Genomic DNA, 26,722 nt, shown 5'->3' with positions numbered 1-26,722 from the left:
TAAATAACTATCAGTCAGAGCTCATCAAGCTTCCAGATTTTCTTCAGGTAAGTGCTTACAGATTTGGTGATCTACCTAAATATCATTAGTGTGAAAATCAAGGTACAAATTATACTACCCCAGTAACCCCTAAGAATAAAATTACTAACCTAAATAAGTTCCCACAACAATTACCAAAAAGATATTAACTCATTTGTAAAAAAAACCCTAACAAAACATTCCCTCAAAAATTAAAAGTAGCCCATATAACATCAAACTACTCACTATAATAACACCTAGTGTTAAAAAAAACCTTAATCCAACAACGCCCAGGTCTAAGATGGGTGGAAATCAATGTTTTCCTCACAGAGAGTTCAACAGTTCTATTTTCAGGTAGAGAGTGGCAACATTGCATTTAAGCAATAGGAGTGACAAGGTTAATTCACCTTTTCTTTACCCCGGGTGGGTTGCAGAAGTTGCGTGCAGAGCTAGGGAAGGAAAGGTCTTCTGTCCCTCAAAAGAAAACATCACTATAACAACAGAAGAAAACTAACACTCTGAACTCCTGGAGGAAAAATCCTATGACCCGAAATAAAACAGCTTATAAATAGCTGCAGAAGGCTGCTGTGAAGGAATCAGACTTCACTTTTGCTTGACATTTGTTGTCTGAGACAACTTCTGCTAAAGGAAAGCACCCACACCTCAGTGTGGCCATTGTCTCCCCAGGGTACCAGGTTTCCTCCTTCCCAATTCTGTGCCACCCAAACTCAGGTAACACCTTCAAGCATCAGGTGTCCACGGCTCAGGGCAAACATGAAGTGCATCCAGTATAAGAGGGAAAAAGAAATAGGGATATTTCATGGAAAGTTACACTGCCATAAGAATTCTTTTCTTTTGTTTTTTGTTTTTTTTTAAAGAGGTTTTCTTGTTGCTTTTAAGCGATAAACCAAAAAGAAAGGAATCTACTCCACTTTTTTTTTCCTGTGATGCCTGAAAACAATTCCCCCAGAAAAAAGTGACAGCCTTGAAATTAGGTTCCTCCCAAGAAAATTGGAGATGAACTTGAGGAAAGCCTTAAAAATTAAAAAAAAAAAAAAACAAACACAAAAAAAACCCACAAAAAACCACAAAAACCCCCAAAACAGCACACTATTTTAATAGGATAATTAATAAAAGAAATTATACATTTCTTTGAAAAGTCATATTTTCATTGGAATAATACTAATGAGAGTACTTGAGCTCTTGTTTAGAAAATAAGAGTTCACATTTAAGTTCACATTTAATGTCCCTGGGGAGAGGTTAGACCTCGCAAAAGTTCACTTCCAGGTTTCCTAATATCTGAGGATTTTTAAGTGCTGTAATTTATTTGTAAAGTAATAAAAATAGTCCTAGGGAAATTCTCAAGTGTTAAACTTTCAAAAATATGCTGCCCATATTCCCTTTCTTTACACGAATAAAAGAAAATGTTATTTTGCATGGGTTGATTAGACACAGATGTAAACATAAATTGCAGACCCACCTGGCTTTTTACTACATGTGTATACAAGGGAAAAACAACACTGGCATGCAATACTGGCTTTTATTTTCTGTGTCTCTGTGACTTACCTTTTATTGCTCTTCCCCAGTCTTTGCAGCAGACTTGTAATTTAAGGGCACATTATATTTAGTTTGTTATTTGTGAGCTACAGAGAGCTTTATTTTGGCAGCAAAAGGAAACAATAGAGTACCAAAAGCCAAAGAAGTGTATTAATCATGTCCTTAATAAAATTATTAAGAGCTTGGAGGGAAACTGCTGATTTCTTTTTATTTTTTAAAATCAAACTCATCTTTGCTAATCACTAGGTAAGTTTAAGAAACATTTAAACTATTACTATCATCAAATGTATTTTCAGAGAAATGAAGACACTTTGTGAAATTACATGAACTGCATATAAATTTGTTTTGCAGGAAAAAGGGATGAAAATCTTTCAATGTCTGCAGATCAAAATGTGCCTTTTCACCCCCTTCTATCTAAGCAGAATTTTGTTTGGAATTTATTTTACTTCAATTCCTATAATCCATTCAAAGGGAACTTTAACTCCTTTTTTAAATTTCTTTTTTTTTTTTTTTTTTACTGAATTTCCTTCACACAAGGGCTTGAAAAACTTCAGATGTCATCCCTAATGGAAATGAAACAGATTTACACCCAAAAAATGAGGTTTTCATTCCCTATGCATCCCTCTTACTTAACCTTTGAAAACCTAAGAGTGAAAGTGCTTTCCTTTTAATTACAGATGTTCTGCTTTTAGCAGCACTGTCCCAGTGTCTTTGACTTTGTCCTGGTTTCAGTGTGTATCTAGGTGCTCAGCTTATCCAACTAGTTTTGGCTTCCCTGTACCTGCAGCATCACTTTGCTGCACTCTGGCCAACAGCAATGATCCTTCCCTGGTGCTTTACTCCCACTGTCCAACTTTGGACTTGCTTTCCACCAAAATACCAAAGAAATGAAAGAAACAGCTGCAGCAGCATGGCCCAAACACCGAGTGATCACAGCAACCTTTGGCATTGAAGGAGAGACACAATGTGGTGTCTTGGAAATTTTACCAGAAACCAAAATAAAGGGGACAGGGATTTATGAAGTGGGGATACAAAGGCAGAGAAAACATCGTGGCTTTGGTATAAACAGAAAAAAGAACAGGCTAGTGGAGGGAGTGAGAGAAAAGCCAGCTCCATGCTGTGTGAAAAAAAGGAAGGAGAATCTGGCCTAGAACAGATTTTAAATTTCAGGTTCGTTTTATGCAGCTTTTATACAAATGGTATTACTGGCACAGCTGAGTAATAGATCACCCTTTCCTACCATTTTATTTCCATCAGCATGCTGATGCATACTGTGTGTATCCCTGTGTGGGCAAGCCCTGGAGAGAACACCAAGGGATGCAGAGACAGAGAAGACTGATTTTCACCTGGGAAAACATAACCATCCTCTTCTTCCAAGACCTTTTTCCTCTTCTGCCTGTGCACCATTGTGTTACTATAAAGCTGCACAGGACAAGAAGCTCTGGCAAAATAACATGACTGTTGAGAAGTAATGAGGAACAGTTCCAGCAAAAATGATGGCCATCAACCGTGCTATAAGAGAACCCAAATCATTTTCTGTTCTTACCTTTTCTGCATTCATTATAACGAAGTTGCCTTTTTCTGTTATTTTAAAACAAATAAATAGTCTATCCTTACAAAATGGACCAGTCAGCCAAATGGTGTGGTCATTTTTTAGACAAGAAGCCAAATCTTTTCCAATGTAGTAAGTTTTGTAAATCAGGATAACAATTCACCCTTCCCTTGAGATACCTATAAATGTACATTCATAAATGTTATTTCTTTTTTTTTTTTTTTTGTGATTGCTCGTTTACCTCCTAGCTCTGGGCAGAACTGATTTTAGGTAATATGGAAACGAAAATGAAGGAAAGCTAGTTCAGATTTCCAGTTTCAGGCAACCCAAGATATTGGTTTGTGTGGTTATCTGAACTGAAGCTTGGTTTGCAGTCTTGAAGATTTACTTTCACCATCAGTCTCCTAACACAGGGCATCCTCATACAATTTAATTTCTGCTTTCAAAACAATTGGGGGGAAACAAGAAATTATCTTCAATGCTGGAAGGCCAGCAGATACGCTCTCTGGTCAAAAGTGCATTGCAGTCCTCTAGACAATACAAACTAATACTTAAAGTCAGGAAACACAAAGCTGTTCAAGTCAGGTCATTGCAGCAACATCAGGCAAACTGAAGGGACCAGCAAGCTTCCACGAGCAAAAGTTTTGCACCACAGAAACCTAACACTGGCGGTGGTACACATTTCTCTCCTCTCCATCTCATCTATTTTGGATTAAACACAGATCACCAGTGGTCAATGCTATTGCCTTTCTAATCACAGGTCCTGGTGAGATGGTGCTATTGCCCTAGTCCTTTTCAAGGAATCAGCACCAAAATAAGGTGTTTTCTTACAGAGCTGAAAGGGTGTGAGCACTCTTCTACCCTGTCCCAGAGCTACAGCCTCGCTTCTCTGAGAGGAACTAATTTGGGGTCCGTTGGACCCCTTAGCCATCACTCCCAGGCCACCCAGCCCCAACAAAAGGACTGCTGCACTTCACTCCATTTGGAGTCACTGCTGGCATGCTTATCCAGCTCAAGGGACCGAACTGGCTGTGACAGAACCCTCACTCTGCAAAGGGGCCTCTCCAGAGCTCGAGTGAGGCACATCGTGTGTCTCTGCTTCACTGCTTTCCTGGAACTCAACCCAGATCACAGTGTGCACACAGATCATCTGGTCACATTCTTCTTATGCCAGATTAGTCAGAAATTAAATGTAACACTCTGTAACAGGTAAGCAGGTGGAATTAGAGACACAAGCACCAGGGAGTAAAAGCAGCAAAAACATGTAGATTCCTGTATACTTATTTTTCAGAGGAAAAAGGCAAAATACAGGGAAAACAAACTATATATTATTTACAAAATCTAATCAAGTACAGTATTAAAGAATGTGAGTTTGAAAAAAAATCAGGAAAAAAGGATATTACACTTTCATCAACATACCTCCACCTGCTATGTCACACCCAAGGCAGGATTCATGGCATTTAACTTGAGACATCATGAACACATTGAGGCACAGCCTTCTTCAGTAACCAGTGAGGAGACACAGGACTATCCCATGAGCATTTCACTGCACCCTGAATTGGGTGGGGTGAATTATCCTCAGCTGGTGTCTCCGTTACCACTGATGCCTAGACCTCCAGCTGGTGGGTAGCAAACTTCTAGATGAATATTAACTGAGATAAAGCCAGTACATAGTGCACATTATACAATATTTCTGTCTTTATATACAGGACAAAAGAAAATTTGGGCTTGAAATCCTAATTTTCTTTTTCTTCTTGTCTGCCCTTTTGTGCCTCAATTTACCAGCTGCATGGTACATTAAAAAGCCCTTTTTACACATGACCCACATTTCCTACAGAACACTTACTAAACCCTCACTGAAGGTGAAACAGAATTTCACATGCTGCTCCAGGAAAGGTGGTTTGACTGGGAAGTGTTTTTGCATTAAACCCCAGCGAAGAGGGGCTCATCTGTCACACCAAGACATTCATGGTTTCTAGCATTCCTTAGGTTTGCATTGGCACTACTGATCACAAACACATGGGGAGCATAACAAAGCTGTAAGTGCAGATCTGAACCTGTGAAATGCTGAGCAAGTTCAATCACAGCTGACTGCTGTGGGCGTTGAGGGGACGCTGAAAGAAGCATTCCATGCTTGCAGGATCAAACCTCAGCCACACAACCCATCTGCAAAGAGCATGACTAAGAGTCACTAAAAGAAAAGCCTCTGTCAAGGCTCTCTATGGAAAATAAATTGCTGAAGGACTTACCAGGCTGACTTCAGTATTTTAGTAGAATTTCTGTGTATTTACACTCTACCATATTTTAATTCAATTCATCAAATAAATATTATCCATTAAAGATTACACACCCATGGATCAGAAGTTGTAAAGGTCAGCCTTTTCAAATTATTTTTCAAATAAACCTTGGCCTTTCTTAAAACCGCAAATCTTTGTACATAACCCGCAAACCTCCTGTCTGCAAAACTACCAAAAAAAAAAGAAAAAGATTGCTAAAACAGAAGTCTCCATTCATAAGGCTTCCACCTTTGAGCTCCCTGTGGGCTGCCTGCCTGCCTGCCAGAATGCTCTTTAGAAGTGAGCCAGTGGGGTACACAGGGCAGTGGCAGGAGATGCTGCCTTCCCAAGGAGAGACTAGGGACAGGTAGAAAGAAAAATCTCTTCAAAGTTCAATAGGCCAAATTTCTCTTTGACTTACAGCAGCATAAATCTGATCTAATCCTGCCAAAGGCAATGGGGCCGTGCTGGATTTACACTGCAGGAATCTGAAATCAGAATTTGGCCTGCCATGTTCAAAGTCACAAGGACTTTTCCCAGTGCTTAGGAGATCTTCTGTCAGTAACTCTTACACTTGTTCAAAGATATAAGATGTCACCCCGAGTGTGAAATGCAGCACTTGAGCACAGCTTCCAACCCTCCTTTGCACAGACATGCAACACTGCAGGCAGGAGAGCATCAACATGCAGCATTGCTGCCTGCCTGGCCTCCAAATCAGAAAAGCTTCACTGTGGGTGGAATGGGGCAGTGGAACTTCAGCACATGTGCAACTATTCAAGGGGTGAGAGAAAAAAGGCCTGTCATTATTCAGTGACTATTTCAGTTTAAAGGCCAATACCAGAAAATAACACTGCATACTAACCGTGTGTTATTTGGCAACTGAACGGTTGGTCAAAAAGTGAGGAAATAACTTGTTAGGACCTTCAATAGCCTGCACTGGATTACTTACTTGCAAGGTAAATAAAAGAGAATGTGCCTGGATTTCTCATCTCACTAGATCTCTTTCTGAGGAAAAGCTGCCATAGCGGTCAGGTCAGTTCTCACCCTTCATTCCATTAGGCCTGATTCTGCCTAGCTAAATGTCTCAGAGTCACTTAAGAGCCATCTGTAAAAGAAAAAGACTGTCAGCTTGTGTCCCTATTTACTTCTTTGGGATGCATTAAGAATGGTTGTGAGGTCTTCTCAATAAAAGCCTTGGCCTTGACTGTCTGGCTTCAAGCCTGCAGGAAAAGGGACAGCCAGCTTCTTTCACATATTCCCACTGGCCAAGAGTAGCCCCAAGGCCACTGTTAGCCACACTCTCTGGCCAAATGCACATTCAGGTGTGAATTGCTGCATGTCCTGTTTGTGAAAGGTGGAAGATTTGTATCAGATCCACCTGCACCCCATGCAGGCTTTACAAAGAGTTATTAGCTGGCCAAAGATGCTACTCCCTCTCTGCATCTTGCCCTGTTCAAAAGCAGTAGCAGGATGCTTGTTTGTGTAGTAATTTTTTAGAGACTGGCTAGGTCCTGGGAAAACAATGAAATGTCTGTGACATGAAGGAATAAAGTAGTGCAGTAGAAAAAAAGAAAGATTTAGCTGGACTGGTTCAGACTGGTTAGTCACTTCAGCTAACACCTATTTAACTTCAGGAGCTAATGAACACTTTATGGAGAGGATAGCTTTATTAAAGATTCAATTATATTCCAATTAAGATGTAAGAGCTGTATTAAGCATCCCTGAAAATACCACAATGTCCTCCAGCTACATGCAGGAAAAAACCCAGGCTATGATCCCTAGCTCTTCTAAAGTAAAACACAAGCAAAAATAAGACCTTTAAAAAAATTACAACTGTCAGGGGCTCTTTACCCTTCTTAAGGAAGAAGAAAAGGGCTGATTCTTTTGTGGGTCTCTTCTACCTGCTTCTTTCCCTCCTCAGTTTTTCTCTGTTGCAGATAATTCTTCATGATTAATAGGCTCTTCTCAGTAGTGCTACACACAGTTAGCTCTTTTATTCTGTCTTTGAATCTGAAGCTGTCTAATCCCCCAAGCCTTTGGCCCCATGAGACACCACCTGAGGATCACAGAATAAGATATTTCTCTTTGTTTTAAGTTTGGATGCACAGGTCTGCAACAGAAGAAAGCTCATTTAAATTTACCTTATCTGCCATGATCATAGAGGAGCCTCCATGGATGCCCAGGATGGGAGTGAGGGTCTGGGCAGAGATGAAGTCCAGGATCTGGGCAATGGCTTCCTGGTCTGTGTCATCAGCGAATACCACCCCTTGGATCTTCCGGTCAGACATGAGGTCACAGATGCGGGTGATGATGCTCTTGGGATCTGTCTCATTCATGGCCACCAGCTCCACCCGAGGCACCACTGAGAGGTGGTGGAAGTCATCTTTCTCGTGGGCATCTTTGATGGCCACTTCGTCTGAGGTCCCCACCAGGATGACTGCAATGCCAATGCTCGGGTGGCTTTTCTGGGCATGGGCCCCGCTCCCTGTTGTTGCGAGGACCGCCAGCACCAGCCAAAACCTTGGAGAGTAGCACTCCACCCTGGGCCTCATCTTCGGCTCTTACACTCCCTGAGTGAGGAAGGAAAAAGGGGGAAAGGAGAACAAAGTGATTAATTGACAAGTCAATCATGCACTCAGCCTTCAAGGTAGATCCATTGATCTTGCTCAGCCACTAGCTCTCCTCCCAAGAATCCTTCTGGTCTGATGCCGAGCCCTTTGGCTACATTCAGGGCCCTGTTAAAGTTCGGGGGTCAGACCAGTCCAGCCCCTACTTCAGAGTCTGGCATCACTTAAGAGAACAGCTGTCAGCAGAAGATGGGATCATGTCATCTCTCAGGTCTTGTGTCACTTTGAGACCCAAGTCAAAAGTGATAGAGGATTGTCCTTTGACAGCTGATCAGCTGTCTTTGTGAAATTAATTGCTTATGTCAAGCCCATGTCAGAGTGCTCACCCTCAACACAAAGGAATGACTGGTGCTTGCAATCAGCTTGGACTTGTGCTGGAGGTACAGGCAGGGAGATTGAGGAGACCAGGCAGATAGGGACTCCCTTTTCCTTTTTCAGCACAGTCCTTCCAGAATAAAGTGAGGACAAATGGGCAAGGTCATTGCATGCATATGTACATGTGTAACCATTGCATACACCATCAGGACACACACAGCTTCAGTGTGTAATACAGTCAGCCATATGCTTTTCACCAATACAGGATTCTTAAAAAAAAAAAAGAAAGAAAAACAGGAATACAAAATTTCCCAGCTGTCATGGGCAAAACTGGATCAGGATCCTCCAAGCCCATATGACAGCTGTGTTTGCACAGAAGCAGAAATGCCAACAGAGCTTACAATGGTTCACCCTCAGCTACTACAGCCAGGCATGCTACATTAATCTTCTCCCTGAGCATGTCCACTTTATTTTGTAATCACAACAGCAGAAATGAAAAAAAAACCTGATGAGGTGATCTCTCTAGCCCCTGCCTGAGTGGGACAGTTCCCTGCGGGACTGTTCCTCGCTCTTTCTTTATTCGGTCCCGCTTTAATAATAGTTCACATTTCCACAGCACTTTTCATCCTCAAGACACTCTACAAACACTAATGAACTAATTCTTACAGCACCCATGCAGTGTAAATATCAGAGACAACAGAACAGTGTCCCCCCACCTGCCCACCACATCTGTTGGAGGTAGCACTGCTTGGTGTGCCCACCCAGGGCCACACTGATGTCCCAAGGAGATTTCAGGCATTTCAAACTAAAGAAGATTTTCCCTCAACACAACAGGTCCTGCTTAGCTACTCATGCCCAGAATTCTGTTCTTCAGCAACCAGGCACACTTGAAATAAGTACCCCAGCCCTGCACTTCTTTGTGCTACACCTCTGGTATTGGGTGTCCAAGAATGGGACCCTTCCATACTGTTCATTGCTACACATGCCTCTATCAAATTAACAGAAAGCCACAGCAGCAGGGACAAAAGCTGGCAAAACTTTGTGGAAGCAGGAAGTCCAAAAACACTCCTTGCTGACACTAGCCACCCACAGGGAAAAGGCCCAGGAGGCCCCATCTTGCCGTGCCCAGGAGAACACACAGGCTCAACACCTGCTCCCTCATTGTCATGCTAAGCAGAGAGGATGTATCCTGCATTGAGATTACCAGATAAATAAGCAGATAATAAAATAGATCATAAATATGCACCAGAGAAACCAAATCCACTTAAGAAGCTGAAAGGGACTGCGGGTGTGAAGCACCAATCGATTCTAAGCTCTCCAAAGGATTCACTTTCTGAGAGATGCTCACAAGGAGAACCAAGAGACTTTGAGAGTTTGGCAAAATGAACAGTTAACTTCATTCCAGTATGACTGTTATCCTCCAATTACGAGTCACTAAATTAGATTCCTTCACAGTGAAATGCAGTCCCCATTTCTGCAATGCTTTATTAACTTTAATGCACTCTATACACTCTCTGTCTCTCACTCTCTTGCTCACTCACTTAAATGCTATATTTGTTCTCTTAAAATATGTTTCCTGCAGTCCCCCTGCATCAACTCATACAGTGTATTATGGTTGGTTAGGCAATGGCTAGTTGTGATGCCCAGGGAGGAGAGTGTAGGTTTTCCCAGCCCCTTTCCCACCAGGAATAATTTATAGGGCCTTCCAACCCAAGGCTCAGATAGCATTCAAGCAGGAGCTATACAGGCAGTCATGGCAGCTGTCAGCACGTGCTTCTCCCAGTGGGAAAAATGGCAGCCAAGAAACCGATTCCCTACTCTTCACCTGTATTAAAGCAAATAAATCTCTAGCATCTACCTCCAAGCAGGAGAAGAGAGCCCAGATCCTGAAGAGCACATAGGTGCCAATCTGTTGGGTGTCTGTGCCCCACTCAGGCAGATTTTTCCATTCAATACAAGATGGAGTTATCTGCTCAGTGCCAGATCCTCAGGCTTTGGCCAGATGTGCAGGGAGAAGCCAGGGCTAGGAAGAAGCTCATTCAAAGAGGAGGTTGTTTGTGGCTTGGTAGCCAACCTGCCATCTCCAGTTTGGATCCTCAGCCATAAACCCTCTCTGTATCAGGCAGAGCAATGCTTAGGTAGTCTGTGTTGTACCAGCCAAGTCACCTCTCTCTCCATCTCTCACTCACACATAACACATCTGCCATGCTCACAATGTCTTTCAGGTGCTCCATGGACAGTCTCTGTGACAGACAGCAGTCTATTCTAAGGGAATAGCAGGTACCAGGTCCAGGCTGGGCTCCCTCATAGGATGGGTTCTGGGGATGTGGTAAGGCAGGAGAACATCAATAAATCACACCCAGCCCAGGGCTGAGTGTGGTTTTCACCATTCAGCTCCCACAAGGCAGCATAGAGGTGAGCTGCTCAAAGACTAAATCAGGGATGCTCATGGTGTTACAATCCCTCCCCTCCCTGGAGCTGACTTGTGTTCACATCAGTAGCCACTCTTCACACAGCTGCTCACGTGCATGTGCTGGCTGTTAGAGAAAGGGACAGAAAGGACATCCCAACACCAACCTCACCTCGTGTTCCTCCTCTGGTCTGGCTCACTGCAGGCCACTTTTGAATGTGTGCTAGTAGAGACAAGGCGGGCATCAACCACCACAGACTTATTATCAGATTAAGGGGACCCCAGACAACCACCACAGACTTATTATCAGATATGGGGACCCCAGAACTACTGTGAAAATGTGTTTCTGCATACAGAGCAACAAGCTTTGTCCAAGACTTCCACAGTGTTCAAGTGCAAACATTCACAGTACTCAAGTAAGAAAGCACTGGAGACAGCATACAGACCTCCTTCTAAGTGTGTTCCTGTTTCCAGTGAAAGAGGAATGGAGAAATTCACACACAAAGAAATTCATAAGCACCTGAAAAGGCTACAGCTGTAAAACAGGGTATTTACTCATTTGTTGTTTCTAGAAATTTCAATAATTTTACAGTCAAGAATGATTATAAAAACATGCAAGTATAATCTATTAACAAGTATTTTACATTAACAGATTTTCCTTTAGAGGTAGCGTGGGGCAACACAGTGTTTGAAGTATTTTCTGTGATTATGACACTCTGAAACAATTTAGTAAATCCCAAACTCCAGACTGGTACGTAAAATCCTTTTCACATTACTGCACACTATTATATTGTCTCTGACTCCCTAGAAAATAATATATGGTAGGGCCATTAGATAAAGTGGTTTTACAGACATATCTATATTTAGGTATAAACATGCCAGTAAAATCATTATACCTCTATAATCTTATTTTACTTACCAATAAAATATATCTACCACTGTAGGGGAATGCAGTGTGTACTTACTGCAGAGCAATGTTACACAATCACTTTCAAAATGGGAAGTGAAAGCTAACTTCTCCCATTGAAAATGCAAGAGGAATGTAGGTAGTCAGACAGTAATTATTCCAATTGGAATTTAGCCAGGACCAAAGGTTAGATTGCTTAAAAATATCATGAGAACCTTACTTGACACTGCACTTTTATGTGGATCAGAACTAAGATAAGTATTAATAGAAAATTATTAGGCTGCACAGGCAAAATACAGCTCAGCATTAAGAGACAGTTCTGGATGATATTTCAAAATACAGAAAGTACACAAATAGGTCACTGTGCATTCAACCAGGCTAACTGTAAACAGACTACTACTCCAGCAGTGTACAGCAAAGCCAGGCCATATTCAGGTCAGGTAAAGAAACTGAGGCAGAACAAGGACTGGTCACAGGTTTTTGGGGGTAGTTCTGTTGTGTGCTGACACTGGTACCTCCTCCTGCTGCAATCATGCCTTCTAGGTAGCCTTGCACCCTAGGAATACCCTCTAGGAAGGGTGCTTGCAGGCTCCCCAAACCCAATCTCCAAGCTCAAGACAGCAAGAGAAAAGGAAGTCATGTAATACTGCAGTTCCAGACAAAAAGCTGTCTTGAAGGCAGCTTTCCTAATTAATAGGAAGACAATGCTTGGGACAGGAGGCTGAACAATGCCCCTAGCCACCAGCAAAGGGAACTTCACATGGATACTGGCTCCATATAGGAGAATAAAAAGCCTACCTCCAGCCTCTCCCTCCTGTGCTTCATTGCAGGGCCACAAGGAAGTCCCTATCCCAGCGGTTTTTGAGCTCTGCTCACTGAGAGCTCTGATGCTCTAAGCACTGCTTAGACTTCAAGCCACAAAATCTGGATTCAACAGCTAATTTTGTGTCTGTACCAACTGCAATGCTAATTCCCAACCCTTCTCTTATGAGTAGCCCAATTCCAGGCCTCACCACTATCACCACCTTCAGTCCCATTACTACCTAAAGACAGATGTCCTACCAGACCCAGTGAGAGACATCAGCATTACCCTTTGGCATTTGCTCACCTTTGACAGCAACTTAATTCACACTGCCTTCATTTCTCTGACAGTTTTAGCAGTATCAGACAATAAACTCAAAAGAAATCCTTATGTTTCAGGATCAGGTTGGAGGTAGGAAGAAATCCATCTCACCTGTGAAATACTTTAAAAACCTCAAAGGTGCATTGGGCCTAGCATCCAACACACCACCAGAGAACAAGTGCACTAAAAGAAGCTGTAGGGAAGTCAGCATTGCACTAGATGGCTACTGGGCTCTCCCACAAGGATATGCCCAGATCAAAGAACAACACTATTTCTGTATTTACCAATGACAGAAGACTGGTGACATTTTGATCTTTTTGTCTACTACCTGCCTTATGGGCAAACTGAAGGAGCTACAAAGACCCATGGGGTAAAAAAAAAAAAAAAAAAAAAGAGGCAGGACCGACTGGAACCTCATCAACTGTTACTCCAAAGAGCTGGGGTTTAAAGCTATAAACCACATCACAATCTACACCTAAGTTTCTCTATCTCTCTGATTTTTGATGACCCAGTTTCAGCCTAGGACATCCTCTCAATCTCATGGTTACTCTGCAATGTAGACATGCTGCATGTTGTGTTCCTCTGAAGAGGCATTCCTCTTCTTCTAGCACTGCTGTAACTATGATCCTACCACATCTTCAGCCCAGGCTATTTGTACATTGACAACTCTTGTGCTGCTGTTTCCTTTATAACTGCTTACCACATAGGTGACATAAGTGCCCATAAATCTTCTCCTGGCTCACAGCCTTGTTGTTCCAGGAATTTTGTCAACAGACACAAAGAAGAGGAGGATAGATCTGGGGCACGATAAATGTGTCTTGAAAGCACCTGCACACTTCAGGTGCTGATAGACAGAATGAATGATGCTGCAGGAAAATCTCCATACATTCAGAGCAGAAAGATGGCAGAGACTAGAGACAATGGAAGTGCCATACACAGCGGTGAATGCAACTATCCAGCACCTGGACCAAAAGGGTTCATTATGGTGACCCTGAGTAAACAGCCCTCCAAGGGCATTTCAGTAGTTTCAGATGAAAACTGATATGGTTTAGTTTATTTTAACTAGCTTTGGACATCACTTATATTCTCATTCTGAGCTATAAATGCTTCTACGACAGTGGCAGAAACATTCCTCCAAGGTCTTTTGGACAGGTCTTCTTTCTATTCTTCACAATCACTCCCTCTCCAATATGTACCTTTCTCCACGCCTGTAACATCCCACAGATCCATTCCTATCTAACATACAAAATGTTTCAAATTTTCCCTTATTTCTCCCAATTCAGCCTTGTTCTTTTGGGGGATGCATCACATACCCCCAGCCAAATCCTTCAAAGCTTTTGGAGCTCCCTCATTACCTCACTGTTAGCTCTCTTTCCGTAGACACTGGGTGGAAAATAGCACATATGTTTACTTCTAGTCTCTATTTATTTTCTTCAGAGCTGTTCTTTCTTTATTAAACCAGGTACAAACTCCTGCCTGACTTGGGCAGTGTCAGATACATCTGAGGCTAGTTTGCCTCTGTCTATCCAACAGGTATATGCAAGAATAAGGTGAAAAAGTACTTCCCCTTCTCTACCCCATGCAAAGGAGAAGAGCAATTCTCTCCCTGCACTTAAGGCAGTACAAAAAACACTTTGATCATCAATTAGATCCATATCATTCCCAATAGATGAAGAACTATGTCTTATTATTTTAAGCTTGCCCAAGGGTAAGTTCCCAGTGTCCTTCCCACTTCCTCCCACCCACATATTTTACATATCACAGCTGATAGCTTATACAGCCACAGCCTGCAACCTTCTGTTGAGACCAACACCAAATGATTCATAGAAATCAAAAATTAAAATCCTCGGCTTAATAGTCTTGCCCTTCCCCCAGTCACTTCAGGATTACTGTCTACAGCACCTGCTTTAGCACACTACCTGCTCTGAAACAACTCAAACAATAAGATTACCACTGCTAGGAGATGGCTCATATTTTGAAACATATCCCTAAACTCAGCCTAAATTTTCCCTTTGCTCAGCTTTCCTGTAACTTTAATAATATCACCTTCATTCAGCCTAAACCATTTCTCCCTCTCAACTCACCATTTCCACCGTGAAAATGCTTGTAGGTGGTTATCTGATCACCCCTTGAGACTTTCCTCTGCTGCAGGAAAAGTTCAGCTGCGTTTATTGCTCCTCATAATTCGAGTCCCCTTGGATCCTCATCAGGATGAGTGAGGGAGAATGAAGGAAATGGCTGGGCTGGGAGCAAAGGAGCGGGTCTGACCTGCTTACCCAGACTGGCACACACGTGCAGAGCTGCAGGACTCAGTGTCACACACACAAAAGCCATTAAGAGAGACAGCAGGTCAGTCTGGCATTGCCCAGTGCCAGCTTCTAAATGCCAGAGCAGAGAGGCTTGGCACAGCCACCCCTCTCTGCAAGCCTGGCTTGCGGAGCCAGGCTAGAGCCACTATTCCCCTGCCAGGATCTCACCCTTCCCCCAGCATCCTGCTTAGAGAAGTTTAGAGGGTTGAGACAGGTCCTCCCTGCCAGAGACTGAAATATCCTCACCACCTGGAGGGTTCAGTTGCCACAGCTGTCACTCCATGCATGTGTATGCTCCGCTTGAAACAAGGGATTTCAAAGCTTACGAGGCATACACCATTTACCACTTGCAACTGTTGTCTGCCCCACCTCAGAACTGAATCTCAGCTCAGAGCGAGACCATCCAAATCAAGGGACACGCTGCTGCATGGAGGGTTTCAGCTGAAATCCACAGGATTTCAGCATGGTTGAAATTCAGCAGCTTTGCCTCCTGAAGTGCAAGACTCAGTTTAAACAGGCAGCAGAATGCTGCACAGAGCAATGCCAGGTTTGCCTCTCAAATAGAACTGGAGCCCTTTGAAGATCCATTGGACAATCCTTTCCTTCCTTTCTTAATTCTCCACTTCCAGTTTTCATTTCCAAGCAGGAATCGACAGCACGTTAATAACATGAGGATATAAAAGACCACAATTTCCAAAAGCTAGGGATTTAAATACCTCCAATCCATTAATAACCATGAGAAACGCACATTTAACTTCACTTGAATGGTTTGGAAAAGCACATCCTTGGCATTTCTCATTATTTGATGTATTAATTTGAGGTTTTCTATTCAACTTTAATCAACTCTGCATTTTGTGCATTGACAGATTGATACAATAAATTTCAAAATTTAAAAAACAAGGAGAATTTTAATTTGCAATGGTGGAAATAAATGGGAAATTTAATTTTTCCCAGGCTCTCTCATGCACCTCGCTCAGTACCTGCTCATTCCCTGCATCATTTCCTTAAAGGGAAAACACAGAGCAGGTAAACAGAGTCTGCACTGGCTCTCAAAGGCAGCTGTCAAATTCCACACCAAGTGCAAAGATCCCCATTGATTACTCAACGTCTCACATCAAGAGGCAGTGTTAAATTATTTGGACGCCAGATATAAACCATGTAAAAGCCAATTCAGAATCTTTTTTTTAAACGTACCATAAGCAGGAAAGAAAATATTTTCTTTTTTAAGCCAAAATTAAGTGATTCCTCCTCCTACAAGTCTGAGAATTCTAGAAAGGGCATCTGAGTTGGAGGGAGACAGCCTCAAACGACACTTGCACTTTGGTCATAGTCATCCTGTCTGCTGCCTATCTTCTCACATATAATGTATGACACAGGATACAGTTTTAAAGCATAAAGCTGCCCGTCCCTTAAAAAAGATCCTCATGGGTGCACATTTCAGTTTTGGAATCCATGCAGCAGGACAAGGTAAGAAAAAATATGCACTGGCTCTACTCACGATGGCACTGCTACAGCAAAACTGAAACTGCCCTAAAGCAGAGTGCCAGGGTTCACCAGGCCTGATCAGACTCTTATGAAGGTGTTACAGACAGCAGAAATGGCAGAAAAGGTCACTTGATGCCTGAAGCACCAAGATGTGATGAGGACAAAAGAGCTGCTAAGTGGAGGTAGTGGGGTGGAGAGAGAGATGCATCCTGTGAGCTGGTCCAGGACAAAGCTGCAGTGCTACAGACACGGATGGGCCACATTTCACAGGCCACCAACATCCCTCATGGCCTCTTGTTCTCCACTGCTATGTAGCATTTTGGAAAGTGAGGTTTAGTCACCAAGGGACCCTGTGACAGTGCCAGCCTTGTTTATGAAATAAGACAGGGAATTAATCTGGAAGTGAAAGGGACCGAGATAATGGGTTTAGCATGTGGAAAGAGGCATGACAAGGCCACTGAAGCCAAGAAGAGTCAAAGGCAAGTTCTGGTCAGGCCACTAGAAATTATAGAGGAGAACCCAGAAAACCTTGGTTTGAATCTCCTTCTTTGTAATTGCCTGTCTGTTGATCCCTCCCTTCTCCTCACTCTGATCCTTGGTAAAGGACTTTTATGTTCCTGTTATCATTACTTATTGAAAAATAAAACTATATCTACTCAGGAGAAATAATAAGGCATGACAAATATATGACACCTAAAAGGGTGCAACTGAAGGCATTTGGAATAGTACACTCCCTATCCAGAAGCATCCTAAAAAAACACTTATCACTTTAGAAAAGCTTGATCCTTATGATAAACACTAAAGCCAGGATGAGAATGGAGAATTGATAACCGCAAATCAGAAAAATTTGTGATAGTCTCATTTTTCTTCTCCTTTCCCTCTTTCTTCTTCCAACCCAACTCTCTTCCCTTTCCCTAACTTTCTGAGTTCAATGACCAGTAAGGGACCAGCCATCAAGCAGCTGGATACAATATGCTTTCACAGTACATTAGTGCTGTGCACCAGACCATGCTGTGCCTGCAATTGTATGACAGGTCAGGGCCAATTCATCTTTCTGAGACCTTCAATCAGCAGTGTCCAGAGAGCTCTCCCCATTGGAGGGACCCAGCCCAGCAGCCACTGACCTCTCCCTCTGCTCAGCACTCGATCATATTTACGGCGCTGCAGTGAAGGAAAGATACACAAGCAAAGCCATGTCAGGACCACAGCTCATCACTGGCTGCTGATGCTTCAGGGACGACCCAATCCAGTACAAACAAACCAGATTTGACTCAGCTGAATGCCATTTTCATGCTATTTTTTTTTCTGTTTTTTGTTTTCCCCAGCCTCTCAAATTCATTGATGCTGGCTACTTCAGGCATCTTTCCAGTAGCTCATTCCACTGTTCATTCCTCCTCATGCCAGTGAATGCATGTGAGGAGGTACCAGCCCATGTCAACTTCCAGCCCAGCTCCACCACTGACTTCATCACGGTGCAGTTCATCCCCCTTGGACCACATCTGCTTTACACAAAAGTCACTATAGCTTATGTTTGCAGCAGGAAAAAGAAGCATTAGCAGCGAGGGTAAGAGATAACATAACCAGAACACGACAATTGTCACAATACTGAATACCAGTAAATAAAAATCAATACTATGGACAAAGTGTAGCCCTGGCTCATTAATGCTTTAAGATCAGTATAGTTTTAAAATAGTATAAGAGGGCTTAGTTTAAAAAAAAATCCAGTATTTCAATATTCCTTATCAACTTCCTTCAAGCTACAATGTATGTCCTACTCTACCACCCTTCCCCATCCATCATTTTTCTCCAATCCATTTTTTGTTCTTCATGGCTCCATTTCTCACTTTAAGCACTGTAATATTTTTGGGCCATCCTTTTTACCTCTTAGCTCACTTATATTCACACCATTCATTGTCTGAGTTTAAATCTTAAAAGCATGGAGGGAACAAACCACAAGTGAAGTCTTGTTCTAATCCTTCATATCACCATCTAAAACCAATAAGCATTTTTTGAAAGTGCAAATGCCATTGTTTTTTTTCTCATCCTTTGCCTTATTCTCCTCATCAGAAAGATGGAGATGCATCTTCTCTGCTTCATAGAGTTGGAATGTTTAATTATTTATGGTATTTAAAGTACTTTTGACTCTCAAGCAATAGAAGCTACAGGAGCTGAGATTATTATTGTTATTGCTTTCCACTGCACTTACCCGAAGGCAGCAATGTCTTCTTGTGAGATGATACCCAACATTACTCACAGGATCCCAAGAGAGTGTACTAAAACCTGTATGTCCAAGATCTTGAGGACAATAAATCCTAGTTTAGCTAGGAGCAGAGAGAAAGGAAATCCTGTAATACCACAAATACTTGGCGACTGCCAAGCTAATTCCTGATACTCAATATCGACTTTGCCACATTGACTCAAATTGAAAACACTGCTGATCTGTAGTTTTTGATGAAACATGTTAGCAACTGCAGATTTGTTAAGCTTATGCTCACAAAAATATCTAAACTCATGATATAATTCACCTAGTGCCAAACCTTGCTGGCAAGGAAGAGCAAGAGCAATGCAGAGCTTTGGTGAGGGAGGCAGAGCTGCAATGGGCAGCCAGCCCTCAGGCGTGGAGCTGCAGCTCTTCTCAGCACCAGGGTCCATCCTCCAGGCAACTTCCAACCAGACCTAGGAAACTCCTGTTTCACCAAGAGATCTGTCCTGAGGGTCTGACACAGATCCAGGAGGTCTGGTTCCAGCAGCTCTTGGACAGTGGAAATGTAAAGCCCAGCTCCATTTAAATTCACTTGCAGAAACTCAAAAAGGAGATCACCTAGGCATGGGTCTCCAAAATGGAGAACATGGATTTAATTTATCTGGGGGAAGGTGGGCAGACCAGAGTCAGCAGGCTTTACAGTATGGACAAAAAATCTTGGGAGCTCTAGTTCATTCCCAAACAAAATCCAGGAGCCTGCAGACCCCAAGAGTCCTGTCTGGGGCTTCAGTGTCAGAGGTGCCAGAAACCTGGGATTCATGGAGAAGTCCTCACATGTAATTTTGAGGCCCCATGCCCTTAGACCAGACCATGAGTTACAGCAGCCCACAACTAGAAGCCCTGGAAGCCGGGGGAAGAAATACAGCTGTGACAAGTTCACCACAGTTAATTAGTGACTCTTACAGGTACCTCTGAAATTGCAGTGTCCCAATATTTGCAGGGAAAGGAAGGGAATCTTAACATTAAGTTTGGCCTAAAAAAGTTTCAGCCTCTGAAGGTATCCCCCTGCTTGGAAAAGCTGTCGTCATTGGCAAATTTACAGAGAGAAATTTACAGGAAAATTGCTCTGCTTTGGGGGATTTTTCTGTTGAGCAGGGACAAATGGTGATGGCTGGAGTAGTCCTGGAGTCAAGAGAAGAGATGCCCTCCCTGACTCAGTTTCTCCTTTCAGTTCCCACTGTTTCTTGGGTTACACTGCCATAGAACAATGTTGAAAGACTTGTGCATTCCCACTGCAGAATTAATTATAAGGTTAAATAAGGGTGTGTATGTATTTTTACAGGCACACACACACACGGTATATATTTGTTTATATATAAACATAAAGTGTTTGTTATCATTGTTTATTTTTATATAAATTTAGAGGGTATATATGCACTCCATCTCATCTTGAACCAGGAGACAGGTCTGCATTTCTTCAAAGGTGGAAGATAGGTGAGAGAAGCAGCTCTTTACCCTTTTCCTGTCAGACCTGAAACGGCTCCAGTTCCCAAACACACTAAATCCATGTATTCCTGAAAAGGGGAAAATTCAAAAACCATCCTGGGACAGAAAAAGAAAAGGTGGAGACAACATTCAAGTTGCATCCCTATTACATCTAGGATGGCCCTTGAAGGAATCAGCTCCTAAATCAAAAAACCCAAATGTTACTGCTACACCAGAGGCCAGCACCCAGCACAAAGCAGCTGTTCTCCCTTCCAAGAGTGGTTTCTGGGCTGGAAGAAGAGACACCGCTCAGACAGTGGGTGGAGGTTCAGTGGCTATATTGTCAGGGCTATCTTAACACTGCCCATCCTGAACTGCTGCAATAGCACTGAGGTGTCAGTCCTGCCTTCTGAAGGATTTTTATACAACCCTGAGGTTATAATAGCAAATAACCACCATGTTAAAGCAGTCAGTTGAAATTGTCTTTACCTCGATCTTACCCTTGTTTGTATACAGCAGTACCAATATTGACATCCTGAATAGCAAAAGATTATATGCTGCAAATATTACCCATCCCCAAAATGATGCAGATAAAGCAAACCCAGTTGTCTATGTGAACTGCCTCTCCAAGTGCCTTGAGGACACCAATCATCCCCCTCTAAGCTCCTGGGGCTATGCTCACTTTGGGGTTTTCATGTTTCTTCTACTCAACATGGCTTTGATTCTTCTCCAGGCCAGGTCAAGGCCACAGTGAAGGTAACTTCAGCCCCATGGGGTCCCCAGTTTCAAATAAAAAAAATATCAGCCCTTAGACACCATCCTTGCTTCCTGCAAAACCCCTCTGACACAGCCCTGCTTTGGTGTCCTGTTCAGGATGACAATGTGGCAGGACCTTGATTCCAAGCCAGGAGGCATTTCTGCACGCAGCCATGTCAATTGTTATATTTATGAAGATGCCAAAGTATATTAAAATTCTCAGAGGCCTTTGCACTATTCATTTCCACTACCACTGTGCCAGAGGGGTGTAAATCCCCTTTGATCTGATGTGGCAGCATCTTAAACCTGCTTTGCACAGGTGTGAGCACCTTTGTGAGGCACTGTGTACCACAGGAGGGGTTCATGATCCACATCCAGAGCATACACCCAGAGAGAAGCCTCTTGCCATGCTCCTAGTGGTATTTGTCTCAGGGGAGAAAGGGAAAAGCTGGAACAAATAAGACACTTATGCATTATCAACTGACTACACTGTTGGTGTTCTGGGATCCCCCTTCCTCTTGTTTATACTTTATCTTCAGAGCCTGCACAGCTTCAGGGACTCTCCACCTCCCTGACCACATTCCAAGCACAGCCCTGTCATCACTTCTTCCAGAGTCCCAGGGTACTTCAGCAGGACAAAAAACAATACCCATTTATCATTCCTTCTTTCCTAAATAAAGAAATCAGAGGACTCAACAGACCTGGAGCAGAGGTGAGTTGGTGGGCAAGCTGTGCAGCCCTTCCAGGTGATTCATCCACCCAGGCTGGCCTGGCAGGCAGCTAAGGAGCCATCCTCTCCAGATCCATCTGCCTTCCAGCTTCCCCCCACTGCTATAATTTTTATTTATATATAAAATATAATTGCCTAAAAGCATATATTTAAAGAGAAAAAAAAAAAGAAAGAAAAATCACCACCTCATACCCAAAATATCAGATACCCAGACACTGGGGAAAGAAAACGCACTCAGGCAGTGCATCAACTCCCTAAGGGAGGTACTCAGGTTTGAGTTACTGCCAAGATGACATCTGTAGGGAAATAAGCCACCAGATGCAGGGAATGGACTGCAGGGGCCCAGAGCAATGGGAAGGGGAGGGAGGAAAAAAAAAAAAAGAGCAAGCAAGGCAGAGAAATAAACCAAGAAATTAAGCAGTCTAGTTTGTTCATCACTAGCTATTCTGCTTTACAAAATATACAGGCGTTTTCCACTCCCTATCTCTGCTGAAGCAGTTTCCCAAATGTCCCAGTACCAGCTTCAAACCATCTGGCTTGCCATACCCCAGCCCAGCAGATTCTCAGCCAGAAAGGTTTCACTGCCCCTTGGATCAGAGAAGAGACATCTTCTCTAGGTATTGGGATCTATGGGTTCCCTCACTTCTTCCCTCTACCTAGAGGGTCACCAGTCCCCTCAGAAATAAAAATAACCTCATACACATTCCAGCTTTCAAAGCAAGGCATCTTCCCAAGCATCCCTTTGGCAACATCAATCCTGTCTCCCTCACCCCTTCAAGCCCACTGGTGAGAAGAGGGGGTATGTCCCACACCAGCAGAAATGGGAAAAGAAGTAGTTGATGTTTCACCAAAAGGCTTCGGACTTGTCACAGCAGGGAGAGAAACACACTTGAAAAACCTGGCCCTGGCACTAACCATCATCTCCTGGACTGGTAGTGCAGGGCAGCTGGAGCTGCTGGGGCTGAATACCAGATGTGAGATGACAGGAATGCAGAGCAGCAGTCACACAGGGCAAACATGGAGGCAGTAAGAACCACAGGCTCCCTCTGGGACTGCAATGACATGTTCAGCAGACAACACATTTAGAGCAAGAGCAGTGGAAAAGATGCACATACCAAAGAGTCAAGGGAGCAGGGTAATGAAGAGTCAAACCATCTGACCACAGCTTACAATGAACAGCATCAAAGCAAGACAAGCAATGTGTGAAAGAAGGGCAAGGTCTAGGGAAGGTTCTGCAGCATAAAACATGCAGGGCACCGGCTTCCCTACAGAGCTCACCTGCCCAGAAGACTTTACCCTCCCTAACCCAGCAACAGCCCAGAACAACCACTAGTAGCAGTTCTAATCCTTGTTTCATAGAGCTCCTCTAAAGGTCCTTAGAGATGCCTGAAAACTCAGATGACCACCAGACAACTGTACTTTGTACATGTGAAATCTTTGTACTTGTGAAACCTGTACCTGTTGTCCAGCACCTGAAGGAAGCAAAGGAAGGTCCTTGTCTTTTCCCTACTATTTGCTGTGTTCCAGGAGACAACCTTCTGCTATTACAGAAAATATCATCTGATGCTGAAACCTCACCTAGAGATACCCCTTTCTTTTTTTTTATAACCTTCACTGGATTTTCAGTTTTGATGGGCCTCACCCCAGCACCAGGGTGTCAGCCAGACGTCAGCACAGCTGAAACAGAAGCTGCTGCAAGTAGACAACTGGTGGGACAAGGGGATCCCATGGGGATGGATGTGACCACACTTTCAGTTGCATGACTGAGCCCATGTACTCTTTTCCTACAAAAGTTTCAACCAGAAGGGGACTAAAAGGAAAGTCACAGAGCAACCAGCAGATGTGCTAAGAGTAAATCAGACAGAGCTGCATCATAGAGAGAGGGATGACAGAGATGCTTTGCCTTTTCTTGTCTTCAGGTGCTTACTACTCCCCAAAAAGCCCATCAGCCTGTGCCCTTCCTCTAGCAATGCACACTTTTCCAAGGAGGTGGCCAGGGACAGTTAGGTGCAGGCAGTCCCTCCACTCCATCACAGGCTGACATCCATGCCAGGTGCAATGCACGCAACCACACACCCATGAACAGCGATCAGAAAAAGTGGATAAAAGCTAAGGGAAAGGAAATAGCAGAGCAGAGAAAGGGAGGACAAGAAGAAAAGTAAGAAGTGAGAGGGACAGTGATAAGAAGAGATAATAATGGGAGAGAAAGTGAAGAGGGAGTTACTTTGCAAGTGGTAGCTAAAAATCTCCCAACGTTTACAGCAAATGATGCATGAAATACACTGTCAGAAATGTGATGCCCAGAAACTATTGCTGCTAAATATTTAATCTGATTGGAAGGGAGCCGTTAAAAACCTCAGTCTGGATCTCAAGCTTCTACAGAGCAACAGGTAAAGTAAATACTTCAACATGTAGTGATTCACCGTGGGTGTCACCAATCCTTCCAACCTGCAGCACTGGGCAGGGAAAAATGTTGTCAATGGATATTAGCAACATTAGAAACAGGCTAGAGGAAAGGTGCTGTTTATGGACTTTGGCTCCCACTGCAACCTAGAGAAAAGGGGAAGGTGATTATGCCAATTGTCTTCTTCAGAAATCAGAACACACATGCTGCTGCGAAGATCTCACACAATGCATTTCACGTCCCTCAAGCACTAGAAAGTCATGCAGGAGCATGATACATCGGTGCTGCAGGTCTACTGGCTCACACTTCCCTGCATGTAATCCCTGAAGCCAACCTGCAGGCAGACCAAAGGCTGCCTCCAGCAATCAGCTCCCACCGTCTGTCGAGCATGAAGCAGGTCAGGACGTCCTGCACACGTGTGTCCTAATGCCACCACCAAGGAGGCAGCAGGGCAGCTGGGGTGCAGGCAGGCACACAGCCCTTTGGGTAGGAAACCTGATTAGCTGCTGCTGCTGCTGCAGCATGGTGAGGGGACACAGGGCAGCCACCTGCTAACAGGGGCTTGCACACTGCACACCCAGTGCAGGGTCCCACTTTGCTGACTCTACCCATAAAGCTTTCAGAGGCACTGCTGTCCATGTCACCTCTGGTGTCCCTGAGCCAGCAGCTGAGCTGGGTCTGTGCTCCCAAACAGGGGCTTCCTGGAGCCTTGCAAAGGAGGAGGATTGTGTTTAGACAAAGCTTTTGCAGTTTAAAAGTACAACTCTGTTCTGATTTAGAGTCAAACCTGGCCACTCAGAGATAGTCTGGGAAAAGAAACAGACTTTCTTTTCAATCATTTTGTATTGTTCAAATCCACTCATTTCCAGAATGAAGCCATTTAGAGGGTTGTTTATTTAGGTATAATGTAACATTTTAGTTTTTCCAAAACTAACAAAGGTAAAAATATTCTGCTCTGCTATAGTGAATTTCAGACCAAGTTCCTCACCACCATCCAATACTCCAGCAACAGGAGTACAGCTCTTCCTAAGAATTCTACAGGTCCAGGGCATGTGGTTGACTCAGTGCTGACTGGCACTGACAACTTACAAACTGCATGAGCCATGTAGCTACCTTCCAAAAAAAGCATACATAGATGTAAGTAAATACATAAGAAGTGGAAAGCCATGACAGAAATCTAGGGAAAAACCAATATGCTCCATACTTGTTTAAGAGGACAAGGGATTTTACTGTATCCAAAACCCCATTTCACATAAAACATCTGTAAACCTAACACTGGCTGCAGAGCATTGGAAGTCTGGGATGAGGGCTCCACAGATAAGACAGCACTGAGGTCTTCTCTAGGCACAGATCTTGCAGATCTTCTGATAGATTCATAAATCTCCCATCATATTCCCCTTTCTGTATTTCTGGCTGCTTTGCTGTCCCTGTTGCAGCTGTTCAAGGAGCTGACTTCATCAGAATATGCTTTGTGAAGTGCTTTTCTGCTCTGTATGGTGCTTTTGCTTGCTTGCTTGCTTTCAGTAAGTGCCAAATCACTGAAGAATGCCAAGGCTAGAGCTCTGAAAGTTAAGACCAAGTAAAGAGTAAGTATGATTTTGTGGCATCATCAGCTGAAAAGTGACACCTCACAAGCACAAAGGGAAGTGTGACTTTTGAGTACAGCTGTACAGTGTTCATCAGCCCAGCTCACAGCAGCACAAGTAGGCTGAGTGATTTGCTCATGGGCTCTGACAAATCCTGCTACTGCTCAAGACTTGTCCAAGCCCAGCTTGCTAGGCTTGTGAGAAGGTACCGTGGGCAGCTGGCAAGGCAGAAGGAGACCTGTGCCTGTGTTTCAGCTCCTCCAGCTGACAGCCTGACTTTCTATCCTCAACCACCAATGAAGGTGGGCTTGCCAGACCACTGACCTACTGCAGGAAAAACCTGCTGGGGCAAGGAAGCAAAATGACTTTACTGACCACAGCTCTTGATTAACTAAATAAGAGCCAATTCATGGAACAGTGAGATAGGAGGACCCTGATGCTATGCCTCCTATCTTTACCACAAATTGAGTCTTCCCTGTAGCCCAGGACAGCACAGCCCCAGACTTGCACACAGTGCTTCAGCCTTTGCCTTAAAAAGTGCCCTTACAAATTTGCAGCGAGAACCCATTTCTCTGATGCTGGGCTCCTGTCACTCTTTGAAATTCCTCTTAAAATTGTCCAGGAACTAGCTGTGACACCAGAACACAGTCACTGTCCTACAGTGAACTATGCTGAAGCACTTATTTTACAAATGGCCCTGCAAACAGGTATCACAAAAGAATATGTTTAGGATGCTCTTCACATCACAATCACACAGCAATTCACCCATAGAGGCTGGAGCCACCAGCTGAGATACTGCACCAGCTAATGGCTCTGTTTCTTATCATCACCTCTTCCTTTCACTTGGAAATGCACTCAGTCTTAAAAGCAGATCAGCAAATTAACATTTCCAGGTAAAAAATACATCCATGTATGAAATAGTCAAGCATGTGAAAATGGGCTTTATATGAAAAACGTGCAGAATTTTTTAAGCACAACT

The 26,722-nt window shown here is 43.4% G+C and overlaps 1 protein-coding gene across 4 annotated transcripts in view; it reads right to left on the bottom strand.

The window, feature by feature from the left end:
* The window catches only part of GRIN2B (glutamate ionotropic receptor NMDA type subunit 2B), a 226,036-nt gene that overhangs the window by 181,686 nt on the left and 17,628 nt on the right, over positions 1 to 26,722 (bottom strand). For all 4 annotated transcript variants that reach the window (XM_077178663.1, XM_077178664.1, XM_077178665.1 and 1 more), the window contains one exon: positions 7,545 to 7,973. In XM_077178663.1, the coding sequence (XP_077034778.1) occupies positions 7,545 to 7,955 (411 nt within the window). In that variant the 5' untranslated portion in view covers positions 7,956 to 7,973. The remainder of the gene's footprint in view (positions 1 to 7,544; positions 7,974 to 26,722) is intronic.

The sequence above is a fragment of the Agelaius phoeniceus genome, chromosome 5, assembly GCF_051311805.1.
Source record: "Agelaius phoeniceus isolate bAgePho1 chromosome 5, bAgePho1.hap1, whole genome shotgun sequence".
Classification (NCBI taxonomy): domain Eukaryota; kingdom Metazoa; phylum Chordata; class Aves; order Passeriformes; family Icteridae; genus Agelaius; species Agelaius phoeniceus.
Note: the sequence above shows the minus strand (reverse complement) of the source record. Positions and strands in the feature narration are given on the sequence as shown.